At 43.4% G+C, this 20,221-nt stretch overlaps 1 protein-coding gene across 2 annotated transcripts in view; it reads left to right on the top strand.

The window, feature by feature from the left end:
- The window catches only part of mdga2a (MAM domain containing glycosylphosphatidylinositol anchor 2a), a 769,467-nt gene extending 749,490 nt beyond the window's left edge, over positions 1 to 19,977 (top strand). For both annotated transcript variants that reach the window (XM_080202474.1, XM_080202475.1), the window contains exons 15-17: positions 1,983 to 2,122; positions 11,391 to 11,496; positions 17,959 to 19,977. In XM_080202474.1, coding sequence (XP_080058600.1) covers positions 1,983 to 2,122; positions 11,391 to 11,496; positions 17,959 to 18,050 — 338 coding nt within the window. In that variant the 3' untranslated portion in view covers positions 18,051 to 19,977. The remainder of the gene's footprint in view (positions 1 to 1,982; positions 2,123 to 11,390; positions 11,497 to 17,958) is intronic.
- Positions 19,978 to 20,221: the final 244 nt, after the last annotated feature.

Raw genomic sequence — 20,221 nt, 5'->3', positions numbered from 1 at the left:
AATGATCCAGCCCTAATGTTAGGATAATGCACCTTTATCTTGGACAGAAGACATTAACTTCTCAACTGGATTGTCCCCCAGCCAAGTAAATTCATGGGGAACAAGCAAAGATACTGCTATCCATCCTCATTATTTAACCATAGTTTAAAACCCTGGTAATTCTGCACTCTATCCTTTGAAAGGCCAAAGCCTTGAATTTCAGTGTTCAAAACTGAAACCGGTTGGCGCCTAACCTAACTCTTGTGTTAGATAGTTTCTCTGATCTTCATAATACGTTCCAATCACTTGCCTTCAACCAATGTTAAAGTGAAGTCCAAAGATGTGCGGGTTAGGTTGATCAGCCATGCTAAATTCACCATAGTGTTAGGGGATTAGCAGGGTAAATATGCAGGGTAATGGGAATAGGGGCTGAGTGGGATTGTGGTCAATGCAGACGTGATGGGCCGAATGGCCTCCTTCTCACTGTAGAGATTCTATGAATGTGTGCCTTAAATAACCTTGGGTATAAATCATCACGTCTTGAAAATTTGTCTGCTCTGAGACTCGTTGTTTTAAACATGCCTTATACATGCTCTGATGTGCCGAGATTAAATGGATGAATCCACCACATATTTACCCAATCCTTTACACCATGCATACAGTGCAGACAGAGGCTATTCAGCCCATTGACCCTGCACTGACAACAATCCCACCCAGGCCTGCATCCATTTACCCTGCTAACCCCCCCAACACTAAGGGGTAATTTTACATGGCCAATCCACCAAACCCACACATCTTTAGAGTACGAGAGGAGCACCCGGAGGAAACCCACGCAGACGTTGCAGACTCCCCACAGACAGTGACCCAAGCCGGTAATCGAACCCTGGCACCTGTGAGGCAGCAGTGCTAACCACTGTGCCAATGTGCTGCCCGTGTGAGTGACTGGTGCCTTTAAATTATTATAAAAACACAACACCCTGAACTGCTGACATTCTTTCCCTCTAAACTCACTGTGAGATGGATACAGAATACTCCGTGAACAAGTCTGCCACTTCCTTATTATCTCTAATGGTGTCGCAGGCATTGATCTTTTAACTCCTGAATATGTCAATGATGATTTCCAAGTCTAATAAAGTTCCCAGACTGCTGGGAGTTGCCCGATGATTGACAGTGGATCCCTGGAACTTCAGAGCTTTGGATGTATTCATGTCAAGTCTGAACTGATACTGACAACTGAAAAGTTTCACTTTCTCCTTTTTTTATCTGCTTTTACTTTCTCCCTCTGCTGAAGTGCAAGTAAGTTTATGATAAGTTTGAATGGATGCTGTCAATCAACCTGTTGGCAAGCAGCTCTGTAAGTTTAAGTATTGTAGTTCAGTGGTTTGATTTTGAATGGATTTATTTTTGTTACATGTTTTAGTAAGGAGTGAAAAGTATTGTTTCTTGCGTACTATAAAGACAAAGCATACCGTTCACGGAGAAGGAAAGGAGAGAGCGCAGAATGTAGTGTTACAGTCATAGCTACAGTGTCGAAAAAAACTAATTTTTTAATATGAGACAGCTCCATTCAAATGTCTGGTGGCAGCAGGGAAGAAGCTGTTTTTGAGTCAGTTGGTATATGATCTCAGACTTTTGTACCTTTTTCTCAAAGGAAGAAGGTGGAAGAGAGAATATCCGGGGTGCGTGGGGTCCTTAATTATGCTGGCTGCCTTTCCGAGGCAGCGGGAAGTGTAGACAAAGTCAATGGATTAGATATGGTCAATGCTAATCTTGTACCAGGTCCAAAATGATTTGATGGTGGCGGAGGCAGTTCAAAGGGCCTTGATTCTCCCTTGTCTGTCTCTTCTTTCTCTAACCTTTACTGGGTTTGGTTTCCCTTTATATCTTCTCATCTTGCTGCTTTTGATTCTGATGAAAAGCAATGCTTGTCAGTGCTGAACTACCCTTTGCAAAGCCTTGCGGAGATTAAACATTGTGAGTGTTTATAATGTTTTGTATTCCAGGGACTTTGAACGTGTTTCTGAGATTCAAAGGATTCAAAGGATCAACCATAACTGAAAATCTCATCTGGACAATGTCTGGCAACCAGGGGGAACAGTGGCTGTTTGCGAATATCAACATCAATCCAAGTGGAACTTTTCAGGTGGGATCATTAAAGTAATTTGCAGAGACATTGAGAAATTTCTACAATATTACAACATTGTATGCATATTAATACACATAGTGAATGCATAGTCCTTAAATAGCAGCCACATCTTATACCGTGCAAAAGAAGTGCCAAAACAAAATTGCACTTTGTTACGTAGATGATGCCAAATAAAATATTAGCCTTGAGTTGCACTGTGGGATAGCAGCACATAGTGAGTTGGTGAATTTGTCTGAAGTTCCTCTCTCTGTTTTCTGGGATCTGGTTGGTATCCCCTGAGGAGGTAATGCCTCTGCTAAGGTGACAGCAAGGGAAATTCCAGGCCAGCATGGTGGGAAGTTTGAAAAATTGGCTGGAATCACAAAGGTGCCAGTTGGATGCCTGTGGTCCTTTACCAGTCCCTGCCCCCACTACTATGCTTGTAGCTGCTGATGGATGCAAAAGGGGTGCCTTACCTTGGGTTTGCCAGTTCTAGGCTGTTATAATATTGGGTGGGCCTGAAGTGTAGTGGAGATTAGTCCCTAGGGACTTGTTGGAGCGGTAGTAAAAACATAGAGTAGACACAAAGAATCCCTACAATGCAGAAAGAGGCCATTTGGCCCATCAAGTCTGCACCGATCACAATCCCGCCCAGGCCCTATCCCCATGCATTTACCTTAGCTAGTCTCTTTGACACTAAGGGGGAATTTTAGCATGGCCAATCCACTAACCCACACATCTTTGGGCACATCTTAGTGAAGTAAAACCTGTGGCCATAGAAGCTTATATTGTTTTTATGGAGTCCAGAAGAGCAAGCCTCCTCTTCATCAATACAGCAATTCACCTCTGTTAGATGACAGCCTAGTGGTATTATCACTAGACTATTAATCCAGAAACTCAACTAATGTTCTGGGGACCCGGGTTCAAATCCTGCCACGGCAGGTGGTGGAATTTGAATTCAATAAAAAAAATCTGGAATTAAGAATCTACTGATGACCATGAAACCATTGTCGATTGTTGGAAAAACCCATCTGGTTCACTAATGTACTTTAAGAAAGGAAATCTTACCTGGTCTGGCCTACATGTGACTCAAGAGCCACAGCAATGTGGTTGACTCTCAATTGCTCTTGGGCAACTAGGAATGGACAATAAATGCTGGCCAGCCAGTGACACCCATGTCCCTTGAATGAATAAAAAAAATTGATGTCTTCTGTGTATCAATGGCAATCAGCCAACTGCTTGCATGAAACTAAAGTTCTGAATAACTTTCACAAACCTGCCAACCAGATTGAGAGCATGAGGCTATAGAGTAGTGATATTGCTACTGGACCAGTAATCCAGAGACCTGGGGTAATGTTCTAGGAAATCCTAGATTCAAATCCCACCATGGCAAATGCTGAAATTTGAATTTAATAAAAATCTGGGATTAAAAGTCTAACGATGACCATGAAACCATTGTCGTCTTTGGTAAAAACCCCATCTGGTCACCTAATGTCTTTTAGGGAAAGAAATCTGCCACCTGTACCTGCTGTGACCGACGTGTGACTCCAGATCCACAGCAATGTGGTTGACTCTTAACTGCCACTCAGTTGAAGGGCAATTAGGGATGGACAACAGATGCCGCCTCTGGTAGCGATGCCAACATCCCATGAACAAATCAAGAACAACAAAAAAGGAAGGGCACAGTTATTTTTCCCTTCAATTTTCAGGATGCTAATTCCTAGCCGAGACAGTGAAGATTTCCCCACATTACGTTGAAACACATAATGTTTCAATACCATTATTCAAGGGCCATCACTTTTCTGTGTCATCAGATGGTGCTATAATTGTTATTGAGGTAGAGTGGAGTGTAATGCAAAGTATGGAAGCAGAACGTTGCAGTTCTTTGGGGTGAAATGGCTGGAGGACAGAACTTTGGCGGATCACAGCCAAGACTTACACATGAAAGCAAAAAATGTGGGATTTTTTGCCCCTCATGCGAGGGTGGGGCATATCTACCCCAATGATTGGCATCTCCCAGGAATCCCAGTCACCACACTCCTGGTCCAGTAGGAATTATACAGCCTCTGCGAATGTAAAGTGAAAAATAAGTGAATCCAAAGGCCAGCAATTACCTTCTTGCTTCAGTTTATTTGATGGTCCGAGGGAAAAGAGAAATTTGTTCTATTTAATTCTTAGCCCCATAAGGGCAAAGTTGCAAGATGTCACTGAGAAATTCTGGAATTCAGTCAAGGCAGATACCCCTGCAGACACAATCACCTATTATCTTTATTAGAAGCCTTTTCTTGGACTTGGCAACAGGGTTAACATCATTACCAATCGAAGACTGGAAGTTACTCTCCACCACATTGCTGGTGACAGAGTTTGGAAGCAGAAATCTGGCTCTTTGTGTCTCCAGGTTACGAAAAGTGGTAATAGACTCTGGCCAGAGTTTCATGGTCTGTTCATGGCGTGTCTCCCCCTCCACCTCCCCCACACCTCACCCCTCCTCCCCAGAAGATGCAGTGGGCCATTTAAGTTGCCGTTTATTTTGGCAAAACTGTAACATCTCACCGGGTGGACAGGGCTGTAAAATCCTGGCTTATGGCACCGTAACCTGCAATCAGCTCAAGCCCTGGGGAAAAAGGATCATCTGACAAGCATTGTGTGTCAGTAGATGGTTTTGTTGCATTGATAGAGCAGGGTTGAAAGGTGTTTCAGGATAAAATGTTTTCCACTGCAGTGCAATCCTGTGACAGTAATTGTCATCCCCGACTTCGCTCTGGCTTTGCACTGTCATTTGTTTCCTCAGAAGATTAGTTTCTTTTGTAAAAGGTAATTTTCATTCTCGAGAGAAGCCGCAGTCTTCTAGAGTCCAGACTAGTAAATTAAACTATTATGTGCTTTAGACATACAGTCCACTGGGCTTCGAGTAAATCTGTCAGAACAAAATTTAGCGGTGACCTTTGGCAGCACTTTCTTCACACTCGTCCACGACATTGTACTGCTTTCAGACCCAAGGCACTCAATTAATAAAAGATTCTGCAGAATGCTTTTTGGGAGTCATTCAGAAGCACATTAGTTTGATGTAGTTGTTTCAGAGATGAAGCCACAAACACTGCTTACGACTGAACCATTCACAGCACATCAGAAAACAACTGAACTTTAATCACTAGCTTTTGTTCTTTAGTGTTGCTATATTGCAAGAATTTACAAGATACAAAAGTCAGAGGTCACGTACCAACCGACTCAAGAACAGTTTCTTCCCTACTCTTGAATGGACCTATCTTGCATTAAGTTGATCTTCCTCTATACCCTAGCAATGACTGTAACATTACATTCCGCACTCTCTCCTTTCCTTCTCTATGAACAGTATGCTTTATGCAAGAAACACTACTTTTCACTGTATACCAGTACATGTGACAATAATAAATCAAATCAAATTTACTTGAGACACCAATCACTGACGGTCACAGCTTAAAATAGTCATTCTGGCTCCACTGATAGCACAGTGTGATCTGTTATTGAGACATAATTCTGTTTGGCCTTACTGTACTAATCTCAGTTGGGATACCAATGGAGGTTTTTACGGTTCTTCTCCCAGCCACAGGCCCCATCGCATCACATCTCAGGCCCATCCCCTGCCATATTGCTGACCCTTCTCCCACCAGATTGCAGCCCCATCACAGATCCATCCCTGCCACATTCCTTTCCCACTGCAGACCGATTCCCCGCTCCCTCACAACTCCACAATACGAAATAGTAAGCGATGTGTGCAACAAAAGAAGCGGGCTGTTACGTTTTATGTTAATACTTTTAAGTATGGAAATGCACACTTTGTTACCCTTCATGTGAAAGAAAATTAATCGCTGATGATGTTCTACTGGGGAAGTGTGCTTTGTTGATAGTTAGTGAGGACAGGATTAGGTTGCTGCATCCCTTGATGATGAACCTACTGAAATTACCTGTGTATAAAGTATTCCACAAAGAATGATTGCCAGAGAATTAGAGCACCCCATGAAATAGCATGCACTGCTTTATCAAAGGTAGAACACAATCGAGAAATAATCTTGCCAGTGATGCTACAGCACAAAATTGGTCCACAAATCAGAGGTGACACAATTGCCCTGACATTCATAACAACAAGGGTGGCACAGTGGCACAGCGAGCAGCAGTGCTGCCTCACAGCGCCAAGGGATCCAGATTCAATTCTGGCCTCGAGTCACTGTCTGTGCGGGGTCTGCATGTTGTCTACATGGGTTTCCTCCCACAATCCAAAAGATGTGCCAAATTATGCCAATTCACATTTACCAATAATTATACTGACAGTGAAAGAAAAAATATTCAACCGGTTCCTTCAAAATTCTTTCATAACTCTGTCTTGGACAGTCTGTAGTTACATACTAACACAAATCAACATCAATGACTATTAAACTATTAACTATAGCGTGACAAGCATAACTTTTATTTTACAAAGGGGGATTGGCTATGCTCAATTTCCTCTTACTGTCAAGGAGATTAGCAGGGCAATATGGGAGGTTACATGGATAAGGTCTGGGTGGGATTGTTGTCATTGCAGGCTTGATGAGCTGAATGGCCACTTTGTGCACTGTAGGGATTCTGTAATTCCATAAACAAAGCCTAATACTGAGGCAATGGCAATGTGTTGGCCCTGCTGGGCTGCTGGGATAGGTAAGCACCACCATCAGGTACAGTATTTAACGAATGGGTAATAGGGTGGGATTTTATGGCTACACTCATCCCAAAACCACAACATCCTGCCCGAGGTTAACGGACCTTTCACAGTTCACCCCATGCCCGCTCCAATTCCCTTGCTGGGCGAGCTGGTAAAATTCCAGCCTGTAACACTATCCCTGTAATAGACTTCTTCACTGCATGCAGAGCAGACCTGACCCACTGCCTCCCACTCCATCGGAGGTCCATCTTCCGCCACAGGCCCACGTCCCATCACATCGTAGGCCCGTGACCCACCCATCTCAGGCCCATTCCTTGCCATGTTGCTGATCCATCCCCGACCTCATTGCAGGCCCATCACAGATCCAACCCTGCCACATTCCCTGCCCATTACAGGCCTATTGGCTACTCAATGCCCACAATGCCAAAAAAAAGGCCATGGTCCTCCAACTCCAGAAGCATGCTACTACATTAGGATGGCACAATGGCACAGTGTTAGCACTGCTGCCCCAGAGCACCAGGGATGCAGAATAGGGCACATTCTCCCCATGTCTGCATGGGTTTCCTCCAAGTACTCCAGTTTCCTCCCATGGACCAAAGATGTGTGGATTTGATTGATTGGCCAATTCTAAGTTGCCCCTTTGTATCAGGGGGACTAGCTATGGTAAATACATGGGGGTTATGGAGATAGAGCCTGGGTGGGATTGTGGTCAGTACAGACTCAATGGGCCGATCAGCCTCCTTCTACTCTATAGGATTCTATGTTGAAACTATTAAAATTGGAAATCTGCACTTTGATCTCCTTCATGTGACCCTCTGAGTAATGGGAAAGGTGCTAATGCTTTCATCCGCAATCCTAATGTCACCATTCATTTTGACCTTGTACAGCAGTAGTAGACAAATTCATAAATGTTCATAGAATCACAGATAACAGGAGGAATATTCAGCACAAGACTGAAATAGATTTTATCACGTCAATTAAACCTTACATCCATTAACAAAAAGATAGAAACACTTCAGTGATGAGATCAATTCAACAAGAGTTGGTGTTTGAAACAATCTGCATTGGTTACTGAATGAGAACAATTTACATTTCACATTTGCTGTCAGTCTGGGCTTAGTGATAGCACTCTCCCACCCCAGATACTTCAGTGCAGAGCCGAGGCTGCCACCTGAATGGAGTACTGGCAGAATGATGTGCCAACTTTCAGAAAATGTATTTAACCAAATCCCACCTATTCACTGAGCCTGGGGTAAAAGGTATCACCACCCCATTTGGAGAAGCAGGGAGCTTCTACCATCGCCGTGGCAAACATTGATTCCTAAACCAAAACCACCAAAAAAATGCCCCCATGATCAAATCACTATCTGATTGCTGTTAGTGTAAAATGGCTGTGTGCAACTTGGCTGTCACATTACAACAAGTAATACATTTAAAAAATCAATGTGTTGGCTATGACATGCTTTGGGATGTCCCAAGGTTGCAGAAGATGTGATATAAATGCAGATGTTTTTTGGATATTAATTTAGGAAAAAAGATAATGAGCTCCCACATTGAAATTATATCATGCATAGTGATCGATAGATATTTAAAATGCAATCAAGCCGTGATATTACTTCTTTCATTCTCCATATGCCAGAGGAAGATGGATCTTTGCTGCTTTCTTAGCGTGACACTGCTGCCTGAGGCATCCCTGCCTTTGTATGGCAGGGTAGTAAATAAAGAAAGCAGCATTTCTGTATTTGGTGGGCCACTGAAGGAGGTTTGCAGCTATAAACTTAAAGCTTGTGATCACAATGCATCGCAATGGTGTATGCATGAGCTCGTGGTGTCAGTGCATCAACTAAGACTTGAATAGTGCCTTTGACAGCATGGTGTCACCATGGTTAGCACTGCTGCCTCACAGCACCAGGGACTCACGTTCAAATCCAGCTCCAGGTGACTGTGTAGAGTTTGCACATTCTCCCCATGTCTATGTGGGTTTCCTCCGGGTGCTCCGGTTTCCTCCCACACTCCAAAGATGTGCGGGTTAGGTTGATTGATAAATTGTCCCTTTGTATCAGGGGGATTAGCAGGGTAAATACATGGGATTATAGGGATAGGGCTTGGGTGGAATTGTTGCTGGTGCAGGCCCGATAGGTGAATGGCCTCCTTCTGTGCTGTAGGCATTCTATTTAAATTTGAAATTAGCCCGTTCAGTGAAAGGGTTACATTTTCCAGGGTGCGAGTGCTCTGCATTGCATCTTGGGTTGGTTGTCAGAAATCGGCATCCTGGAGACAATGAGAGACCATCTGACCTTCTGGCAACCGTTCGCTCTCATTCCGTTCTCCGCAGCAATGGCATTCATTTGAAATCACTGCGGAATATTGTTGGATTAGGCTGGAATACACCACTTCAAAAGCTGACACTGGGGAGAGAGATTCGGAAAGAAAAACATAAACACCGCAAGCCAGTGTAGCTTTTAGAAAAGGATCTGCCCAAGCAGTCAGCCAGTGAAGTGGTTCAGAAAGGTTGAAAGGATCGGAGGGTCCAGGCAGAGGATTAGACTGTGCTGCTCTGGAGTGCGACATACCGAGAGTTTACTTTTTAATGAAGTACCTGGAGGCAGTTAGCATAGAAACTAGAAGCAGGAGTGGGCCATTCGGCCCTTCGAGCAATACTTATTTTTTTGATTTGATTTATTATTGTCACTTGTATTAACATACAGTGAAAAATATTGTTTCTCGCACACTATACAGACAAAGCATACCGTTCATAGAGAAGGAAAAGAGAGAGTGCAGAATGTACTATTACAGTCATAACTAGGGTGTAGAGAAACTTCAACTTAATGCAAGATAGGTGTATTCCAGGTCTGACAGCTGCAGGGGAAGAAACTATTTTTGAGTCATTTGGTACGTGACTTCAGACTTTTGTATCTTTTTCCTGAAGAAATAAGGTGGAAGAGAAAATGTCCAGGGAGTGTGAGGTCCTTAATTATGCTGGCTGCTTTGCCGAGTTAGCTGGAAGTGTAGACAAAGTCAATGGATGGGAGGATGGTTTGCATGATGGATTGGGCTACGTTCACGACCCTTTGTATTTTCTTACGGTCTTGAGCAAAGCAGGAGACATACCAAGCTGTGATACAACGAGAAAGAATGCTTTCTATGGTCATCTGTAAAAGTTGGTGAGAGTCGTAGCTGACATGCCAAATTCCCTTAGTCTTCTGAGAAAGTAAAGGCGTTGGTGGGCTTTCTTAACTATAATGTCAGCATGGAGGGATCAGGACAGGTTGGTGTTGATCTGGAGACCGAAGAACTTGAAGCTCTGAACCCTTTCTAATTCATCCCTGTTGATGTAAATCGGGGCATTTTTTTTTGTATTATTGCGTGACATAAATTATTGTAATTTATCTATGCCATCACAATGTGTTTCACCTAACTGTAGAATATGCAGCCTATTATTTGAAACCAGCTTTGTTTCATCTCTGTTGGCTTTGTTTACCTTGAGACGGATTAAACAAGTGCCTGTACACAAGATGTGGAGAGGCAATCCGGCTTGCAAGGGGCTTTTGCACTCTAGGATCCCACTAACTTACATTACACAGAGTGATGTGAATCAGTTCTACAAACATAAGGCAATCAGTCTTACAAAAATGACTGATGCCATTGAACACCAATGGTTGTGATGGTGGGGAAGGTGGGGAAGATGTCTCAAAAATGCATCTGCTTTACTAATATTTCTTAGGGAAGGTAATCTGCTACCCTTCCTGCTCTGCTTTTCCTATATGTTACTCCAGGTCTACCATAATGCTGACTTCTACTGAACCAGGGATCCAGGTTCAATTCCAGCCTCGGGTTACTGTCTGTGTGGAGTCTGCACATTCTCTCCCTGTCTGTGTGGGTTTCCTCTGGGTGCGCCAGTTTCCTCCCACACTCCAAAGATGTGCAGGTTAGGTTGATTGGCCATGGTAAATTGACCATAGTGTCTGGGGGATTAGCAGAGTGAATGTGTGGGATTATGGACTAGAGCCTGGGTGGGATTGTGATCGGTACAGACTCGATGGGCTGAATGGCCTCCTTCTGTACTGTGGGGATTCTAAGTCATCATCTACTCCAGCCCTCATGAGGTCTCATGCCATCAGGGCAAGGCAACCTCATGCAACCCATCAAAGCTCATGAAGCAGTGTTCCTCCATGTGGACCACAACTTGAGTGACTCACCCAATGAAGGAGCAGGGATCCGAAAGCTCGTGATTCCAAATAAACCTGTTGGACTTTAACCTGGTGTTGTGAGACTTCATTATGACAGCAGTGTAAAGAAGACAATCAGAATATCAATGTTGTATCCTTAACTCTGAAGCACAGCTCTTGTGACATCAAATTTTCACTCAGAGCATGGAATCACAGAATCATCCCTTATGCCAAAAATAGGACCAAAAAGCTCAAGAGTTATAACACAATGATTTCTAAAGATAATCTGAAGATGTAAAGAATGTGAACTAAGTGTAAATGTAACATTAAATCCTGCCTTGATCGTTCTTTAACAGTCTTCACTTTAACCTGTTCATCTGAACATTCTATCACTTCCTGCATGTCCATTGCAGCACTAAGCATTCTGTTTGTTGTTGTACAGCTGATATTTGAAGGTATTCGAGGGCCCAGTATAGAAGGGGACATCGCAATCGATGATGTAACTGTAACAGAAGGCAAGTGCAGGAAAGTAGACCAGCCTCCCAACAGTAAGTAAAATATTTGGAAATAAAACCTGCATGTCAATACCTACAAAACAAAGTGACGTGTCATAAAGTTTCACATCACTGAAAGAGGTCCTTCGGCCCATCATGTCAGTGTCGACCATCAAACACCAATTTATTCTAATCCAATTTTTCAGCTCTTAGTCCGTAACCTTGTCTACTTTGGCATTCCAAGTGCTCACCTAAATGCTTCTTTAACATTATGAGGCTTCCTGCCTCCACCACTCTTTCAGGCAGTGAGTTCCAGATTTCCATCACCCTCTGGATGAAAAAGATTTTCCTCAGATCCCCTCTAAATCTCTTGCCCCTTGCCTTAAATCTTTGCCCCCCATTTATTGACCCATCTACTAAGGGGAAATTCTTCTGCCTATCCATGTACCTTATAATTTTGTACACTCAATGGGGTTCCTTCTCAGCCTTCTCTGCTCTAAGGAAAACAATCGCAGCCTAACCAGCCTTGCTTCATAGCTGAAACACTCCAGCCTAAGCAAAGTCCTGGTGAATCTTCCCTGCCATGCTTTCTAGTTCAATCATATCCTTCCTGTTGTGTAGCAACCAGAACTGCACACAGTACTCCAGTTGTGGCCTAACAAGCATTTTATACAGCTCCATCATAACCTCCCTACTCTTATATTCAATGTCTCAGTTAATAAGAGCAAATATCCCATACACCTTCTTAACCATGTTATCTACCTGAACTGCTGACCTCAGAGATCTTTGGACATGCACCCCAAGATCCCATGATCCTCTGTACTTCCTAGCATCCTACCATTCATGGTATATTCCCCTGCTTTGTTAGTCCTCCCAAAATGCATCACCTCACACTTTTCTGGGTTAAGTTCAATTTGCCACTGTTCTGCCCACCTAACCGATTTGTCTATATCATCCTGTAATCTGAGACTTTGCTCCTGGCTATTTCCCACACCACCAATTTTTGTATCATCTGCAGAATTACTTATCATACCTTCTACATTCATGTCTAGATCATTAATGTATGCTTTCAACAATAAAGGACCCAGCACCAACACCTGCAGTAACCACTGGACACAGGCTTCTAGTCACAAAAACAACCTTCAACCATCACCCTTTGCCTCCAGGCACTAAGCCAACTTTGGATGCAATTTGCCAGTTTGCCCAGGATCCTTTGGGCTCTTACCTTCTTAATTGGTCTCCCATGCGTTTCAACAAATGAGCAAGTAGGTCATAAAGCAACTAGATGAGCATCTTTCAATATATAGGGGCATTTATTTGAACATGATGGCTTGGTCTTTAAAATCTTTCCATACAAATAAAAGCTCCAGATGCTTTTAAAAACTGTAAGTGTTAGAAAAATGTAGCAGATCTGGTAGCATCTGTGGAGAAACGAAAAGAGTTAATGTTTTGAGTCCATTGTAATATTCTTCAGAACAGTCCATATTTGCTACAGGCCTGATAAGCTTTGAAGGCAGGAAATTCCAAAGAAGACCACAGCAAGATGGCACAGTGGTTAACACTGCTCCCTCACAGCACTCAGGACATGGGTGCAATTCCCGGCTTGAGTCACTGTCTGTGCGGAGTTTGCACATTCTCCCCATTTCTGCGTGGGTTTCCTCCAGGCGCTCCGGTTTCCTCCCACAGTCCAAAGATGTGTGGGTTGGGTGTATTGGCCATGCTAAATTGTCCCTTAGTGCCAGGAGGACTAGCTAGGATAAATGTGTGGGGTTATGGGGATGGGGCCTGGGTGGGATTGTGATCAGTGCAGACTCGCTGGGCCGATTGGCCCACTTCTGCACTGTAGGGATTCTATGATTTTATTGAACTCAAAATGTTAACTCTGTTTCTCCCTCCAGAGATGATTTTTACTCAGAAAGGAAAAGGTGAGTTTTTTTTCCACATGATTACTGTGGAGGTTAACTTTGGAGTTCCAGGACAGTATTCCAGTGGATGAGTTACCCCAAAGATTCACCAGGGAACTCTCCCACATGTGTAAACTTCCGATGGGCAATTGCCCTGCATCCGAAAATGTGGATTAAATCACAAACCATGGATGGTTCCAGTTATCTCACATCAGTAGTTACCCAGAAAAAATTAGAAACTTAAAACCACTTCTGGGCAACTATTGTACACACCCACAACAACTACCCTCCCCCCTCCTCCAATACCATGGGACATCCTGCACCTACAAAACCCAAAACACTTAGAGACTCATCCACTCTCACCCCACACTGCTCCACTCCTTCCAAAAGTGACTCCCTCCAACCCCCAAACCCTGAATCGCCAGGGGAGTCCTCTGCCTTAGCATTCCACCACCCCCTAACTGCCCACCCACTGGAATATCCACCCCGACACACGGGTTTCCTGCGAACCCCCTGACCAATCCTTAGGCCTGATCTAACGGCCATGATATGGTTGTCTACAGCGCAGCAGCTGGTGGGAGGCCATCAGTACAAGCATTAATTTCCATCCCTCAGCTTGATTGCGCTGTGCCCTCCTGCATCACAGCTTTGTATGGCTCCTGCTCTGCCCAAGCAACTACAAAACGTCACGAGTGTAGCCCAATCCATCAGACAAACCAGCCTCCCATCCATTGACTCTGTCTACATGTCCCGCTGCCTTGGCAAAGCAGTCAGCATAATTAAGGACCCCACGCACCCCAGACATACTCATTTCCACCTCCTTCCATTGGGAAAAAGATACAGAAGTCTGAGGTCAGATACCAACCGACTCAAGAACAACTTCTTCCCTGCTGCTGTCAGACTTTTGAATGGAACTATCTCGCGCTTAGCTGAACTTTCGCTACACCCTATCTATGACTGTAACCCTACATTCTGCACTGTCTTGTTTCTTTCCCTATGAACGGTATGCTATGCTTTGTCTTTTTAGCGTGCATGAAACAATACTTTTCATTGTATGTCAATACATGTGACAATAATAAATCAAATCAAGTCAAAGTTATGGCTTCTGAGCAGTTGAGATGGAGTGCCACCATGTCAAGAGATGCCATATTTCAGATGAACAAGCCGGGTTGAAAGCAGATTATCTGTTTATATTGATGTAAAAAGTCCTCTAGCATTTCTTCTGAAAAGATTGAGCAGCTTTCCCAATGCTCAGGCCAACAATTGTTCCTCAGCCAACACTAATAAAGCTGATCATTGAAACCCTACTGTGCTGAAGGAGGCCATTCGGCCCATTGGGTCTACACCAACAACAATCCCACCTAGGCCTTATCCCCGTAACCCTACATATTTATCCCGCTAGTCTCTCTAACCTACGCTTTATGAGACACTAAGGGGTAGTTTAGCATGGCCAATGCACCTAACCCACACATCTTTGGACTGTGAGAGGAAACCGGAGCACCCGGAGAAACCTACGCAGACACGGGGGGACCGTGAAAACTTGGCCCAGTCACCTAAGCCGGGAATCAAACCCAGGCCTCTGGAGCTGTGAGGCAGCAGTGCTAACCACCGTGCCGCCCATTATTTAGTTTTATAGATTATTCTATAGGCATTCTATAGATATGTTAAGAACAGAAGATTGGTTAGGGCAAGATTAGGGCCAGTTAGAGACAACAACGGGAAGTTATGTGTGGAACCGGAAGAGATTGGAGAGGCATTGAACCAATATTTCTCTTCGGTATTCACGCAGGGAGACATAAATGTAGCTGTGGAGAACACTGGGTTACAGGGTTGTAAACTGGACAGTATTGCAGTTGATAAGGAGGATGTGCTAGATATTCTTGAGGGTTTGAAAATAGATAAGTCCCCTGGGCCAGACAGGATTTACCCTAGGATTCTCTGGGAGGCAAGAGAGGCGATTGCAGAGCCTCTGGCTCTGATCTTCAGGTCGTCGTTGGTCACAGGTATAGTGCCAGAAGATTGGAGGATAGCGAATGTTGTCCCATTGTTTAAGAAGGGGAACAGAGACTTGCCCGGGAATTATAGACCGGTGAGTCTTACTTCTGTTGTGGGCAAGGTTTTAGAAAAAATTATTAGGGATAGGATTTATAGTTATTTAGAGAGTAATGAATTGATTGGAGATAGTCAGCATGGTTTTGTGGAGGGTAGGTCGTGCCTTACTAACCTTATTGAGTTTTTTGAGAAAGTGACCAAAGAGGTGGATGGTAAGGCAGTTGACGTGGTATATATGGACTTTAGTAAGGCGTTTGATAAGGTTCACCATGGAAGGCTTCTGCAGAAAATGCAGATGTATGGGATTGGGGGTGATTTAGTTAATTGGATCAGGAATTGGCTAGCAGATAGGAGACAGAGGGTGGTGGTTGATGGTAAGTATTCGTCATGGAGTTCGGTTACAAGTGGTGTGCCTCAGGGATCTGTTTTGGGGCCACTGCTGTTTGTAATTTTTATAAGTGATCTGGATGAGGGTACAGTTGGTTGGATTAGTAAATTTGCTGATGACACCAAAGTCGGAGGTGTGGTAGATAGTGAGGAAGGGTGTCATAGTTTACAGAGAGACTTGGACAAGTTGCAGAGCTGGGCCGAGAGGTGGCGGATGGAGTTGAATGCGGAAAAGTGTGAGGTAATTCACTTTGGCAGGAGTAACAGATGTGTAGAGTATAGGGCTAACGGTAGGACTCTGAATAGTGTTGATGAACAGAGGGATCTAGGTGTATGTGTACATAGATCCCTGAAAGTTGGGAATCAAGTAGATAAGGTTGTTAGGAAGGCATACGGTGTCTTGGCGTTTATTGGTAGGGGGATTGAATTTAGGAGCCGCAGCGTCATGTTGCAACTGTACAAAACTCTGGTGCAGCCGCACTTGGAGTATTGTGTGCAGTTCTGGTCCCCACATTATAGGAAGGATGTGGAGGCATTGGAGAGGGTGCAGAGGAGGTTTACCAGGATGTTGCCTGGTATGGAGGGGAGGTCCTATGAGGAGAGACTGAGGGATTTGAGATTGTTTTCATTAGAAAGAAAGCGGCTAAGAGGGGACCTTATTGAAACATATAAGATGACTAGAGGTTTAGATAGGGTGGACAGTGATAGCCTTTTTCCTCGGATGGAGAAAGCTAGCACGAGGGGGCATAGCTTTAAATTAAGGGGTGGTAGATATAGGACGAATGTCAGAGGTAGGTTCTTTACCCAGAGGGTGGTGAGGGATTGGAATGCCCTGCCTGCTGCAGTTGTAAATGTGCCTAGTTTGGGGGCGTTTAAGAGATCCGTGGATAGGTTTATGGATGGAAAGGGATTGGTTCAGGTTAGAGGGTCATTGCTTTTTAATTGGTCGGCGCAACATCGTGGGCTGAAGGGCCTGTTCTGCGCTGTAATGTTCTATGTTCTATGTTCTATTATAGATTATTTAGTTTTTCATTCATTTTCTAATTTTGAGACTTCACCCTGCATGAAATCATTCCCACATTTCTTTAAAAAAAAGAAGCTTTTTTATACTTAAAAAGCATTTAATTGGCCGGAAGCACTTGAGGCCTTCCAAGGATATGAAATTTCTTACAGAAAATGCAAGCATTTCTTGACTCTCAATGCTGGGGTGGGCGGGGGGGGGTTGTTGGGGGGAGGTGCTCCTTGTAGATACTGAAAACTGCTGTACTAATGTTTCAGTATTCATATCAGAATGCTTTTCATTGTCTTGACCAGGTTAAGTATAACACTGGGCTCAGTGATTCAGGAATTGCAAGCTGGTTTAAAATTAATTATATTCAGCTCCCAATAATTGACATAATGACTGCTGTTAATTTAACAATGTTAAAATTTTACTGACTGTTAAATTAAGTTATAATGTCTGACTGCAGTCATTGCTGACTGGCAGCACTTGATACCCAGTGGGTTATTAGCTAAAAGGCATTCAATGAACTTTGTATCAAGCTGACTTCAAGGCCAGCATTTCCTTGGCGAGCCACATATTTTTAGAATACTATAAAGGAAAGGAACAAAAAAATGGCGCCACGGCGTCACTCAGGATTATAATCTCGCATGGTCTGGGGAAATGAGGATAGAAACTGTGCCTCTGTCCGCACGCCCTCCCTCCAGGGAGATTTTCCACTAGGTGCCGGAATGGAACATGGAACGCTTGGCAGAGGGATTCCCTTGTAAGGGATAGTGTCAACACACTGAATTGTAGATGTGTTTGCCTTCAGGGGATTCACAAAGGTACAAAGGAAACCATGTTGGGGAAGGTGATGGCCTAGCGCTATTATCGCTAGACAGTTAATCCGGAAGCTCAGCTAATGTTCTGGGGACCCGGGTTCGAATCCTGCCACGGCAGGTGGGGAAATTTGAATTCAGTAAAGAATATCTGGAATTAAGAATCTATTGGCAACCATGAAACCATTGTCGATTGTTGGAAAAATCTATTTGAGCCACCACATCACTTAATAAAATGCTCCCTCCACAGTTTCTACTGTCTCGATGTAATAACAGAAGTAGCATTACTTTGAAACACGTTTGTCATTTTAAATATAATTTACTAATGTGCACTTTGTTTTTCTTAACCTAGCTATAAAAACTGGTGGCGAAGTCTCCGTATTAATACATATATGGCTGTTTCCAGTCACACTTGTCATCGCTATGCTAAGCCATCGAAGGTGACCTTACTATGGCAGAGGCTGTGAAAAGATTCATCAGGCAATGCACAAAGAATGAGTCTTTATCCAAGGACCTTCGAAAATACTTACCAAAGATTCATCAGCTGACTGCGGATTCAAACAGTGGTGGTGAAAGGCATCACTGGGGAGGGTGAAAGATGCCAGATTTAAACAGAATCAAACAAACAGAAAATGTATATGTGTAAAGTGGTCAAACCAAGAAAGGGAAGAGCTTTTTTGTGTCGCTTTGGAAGGATTTGAAAACACAATTGCATCGAGATGGATTTTGAGAGCGCTTTAGAAAGTTTGTCAAAGCACAAAGATCTGGCTGGTTTTATTACGGTTGAATGGAGATGCTTGTCACCGGAAGACACAATGGCTGGCCAACAAAAGGATTTCCTACTGGAAACAGGGTAAAAGAAGTGCTGACGATTACTCTCCTTCAGAGTTTCCAGCCAAACACTAAACAACTGCAGGTCCTTGTCCTCGGCTGTCTATTCTGCTGTGAATACCTGATCTCACAACTGTCTGTAGCAAGGGTTTTATTCCTTTTTCTTTCTCCGGCCTCTTCACTGTTAACTTTGCTGTGCTGTATTACATGTTTGGTGTCTCTGCATGCATTTCTGCCCACTGTATGTGAACTGGGCTCAAATAGTACTGGGCTATATTAGGAGTTGCTTGTGGCCACGGTTAACACAACCGGTCATCTGTCCGAAGTGAAGAAACTAGACCACCTTCTGTTCATGACATGCCATAAAACCAAGTGCCTTCAATTTGAAAAACAAAAAAAAAGTATAGAGAAGAATTGCCTGAATCATTCAAATTTGAAACACTTTGCACTGCTAACAATGGAGTGTGTGGAACCTTTTGTATATATGTTGCGGCCGATTAGCAGGCAAGGGAAACCAACAATCACTGCAGCGTTCCTCCAAGCAGAGAGACTGGAGCTACAATCGAAGTCCTTGGACGAGGCATTCATTAAAAGGTATCGAGGTGGCTATCGCTGCCTGCGATCCGATGGAAAATTCGCTCCCAATGAGGCATAAATTGGGGGCATCACTTTGTACAGTTATTGAGTGCAAACGCGAAGACCGAGCAAAGGTCTCCGGAGATGTGCACAGTGCGGAGAGTAGCAAACAGATGATGGATTGTACTTATTTACAGTAATCTCCATTCAGATTGAACAAAAATAGGCAACCTGTGCAAGAGCACTATACTGACGAGACAAACTGCTGAATAACCCGAAGGTTTTTAAGCTTGCAAGCACGGAGTTTTCTTTGGGATTGAAGTCTTGACTGAAGACTACAAGAAGGCGACACGCCTCTGCCCCATTATCCACATCTGTGCCGATTGTTACATCTTATTTTCTTACTTCAATGGGGGTGGAAAACATAATAATGTTGCCTTTGGAGCTCAAGATGAAAAGGACGAAGTCACACTCAAAAGTCACATGAAGACCTCAGTCAAGTGGTCTCAAATTGTCCTTGCCTACCACCCTCATCCTGCTGGTTTTAAAATTCTGTGATTTTTTTTGTTTAAATTATTTGATCTTTTAAATTAATTCAAAAAAAAACTTTTTAGTCTAAAGATTGCATAATTGTACACTCTGAAATCCCAAGTATTGACAAAAAAAACTATATGCAAGAATTTGGATTAGAATTATAAACAGAAAACTGCATTGGAGCATTTGTGTGATTCCTGAGTATTGATATAAAAAGCACAAGATGTTATAAACGATGATGAGGCTTGAACTTTTATTTTAAATTCCATAGAAAAATTTGTCCATATTCAACACGATATGGCTGCAGAGATGATTTTTCATTCATGTTCAATAAACCTCTTTTCAGGTATGGTGTGATTTATTGCGTGTCTGACTGCTCGTATGGGAGATTTTAATTAAAACGGAGATTTAATGGGATCCTATCAAGCCCCAAACTTGCAAATTCATGTTGGGTCTGTTGAAGTCATTCACTGAGTCCCACAGCCATTCATGGCTTTGGTATGTTGCATTTGATGATTTCTGATTCTTTCTTTAAAAAGCTATTCTTGCGTTGTTTGATGACTTTTTTTTCCCTTTTATATCGTCGTCTTATTCATCGTGAAACGACAGATGTCTTATCGCCCTGAATCAACTGTCCTCGTGACCCTTGTCCATCACTCACATTTGCTGTTTTT

Source organism: Carcharhinus amblyrhynchos, chromosome 14 (assembly GCF_965287045.1).
Source record: "Carcharhinus amblyrhynchos chromosome 14, sCarAmb.v2.hapA, whole genome shotgun sequence".
Taxonomy (NCBI): Eukaryota; Metazoa; Chordata; class Chondrichthyes; order Carcharhiniformes; family Carcharhinidae; genus Carcharhinus; species Carcharhinus amblyrhynchos.
Note: the sequence above shows the minus strand (reverse complement) of the source record. Positions and strands in the feature narration are given on the sequence as shown.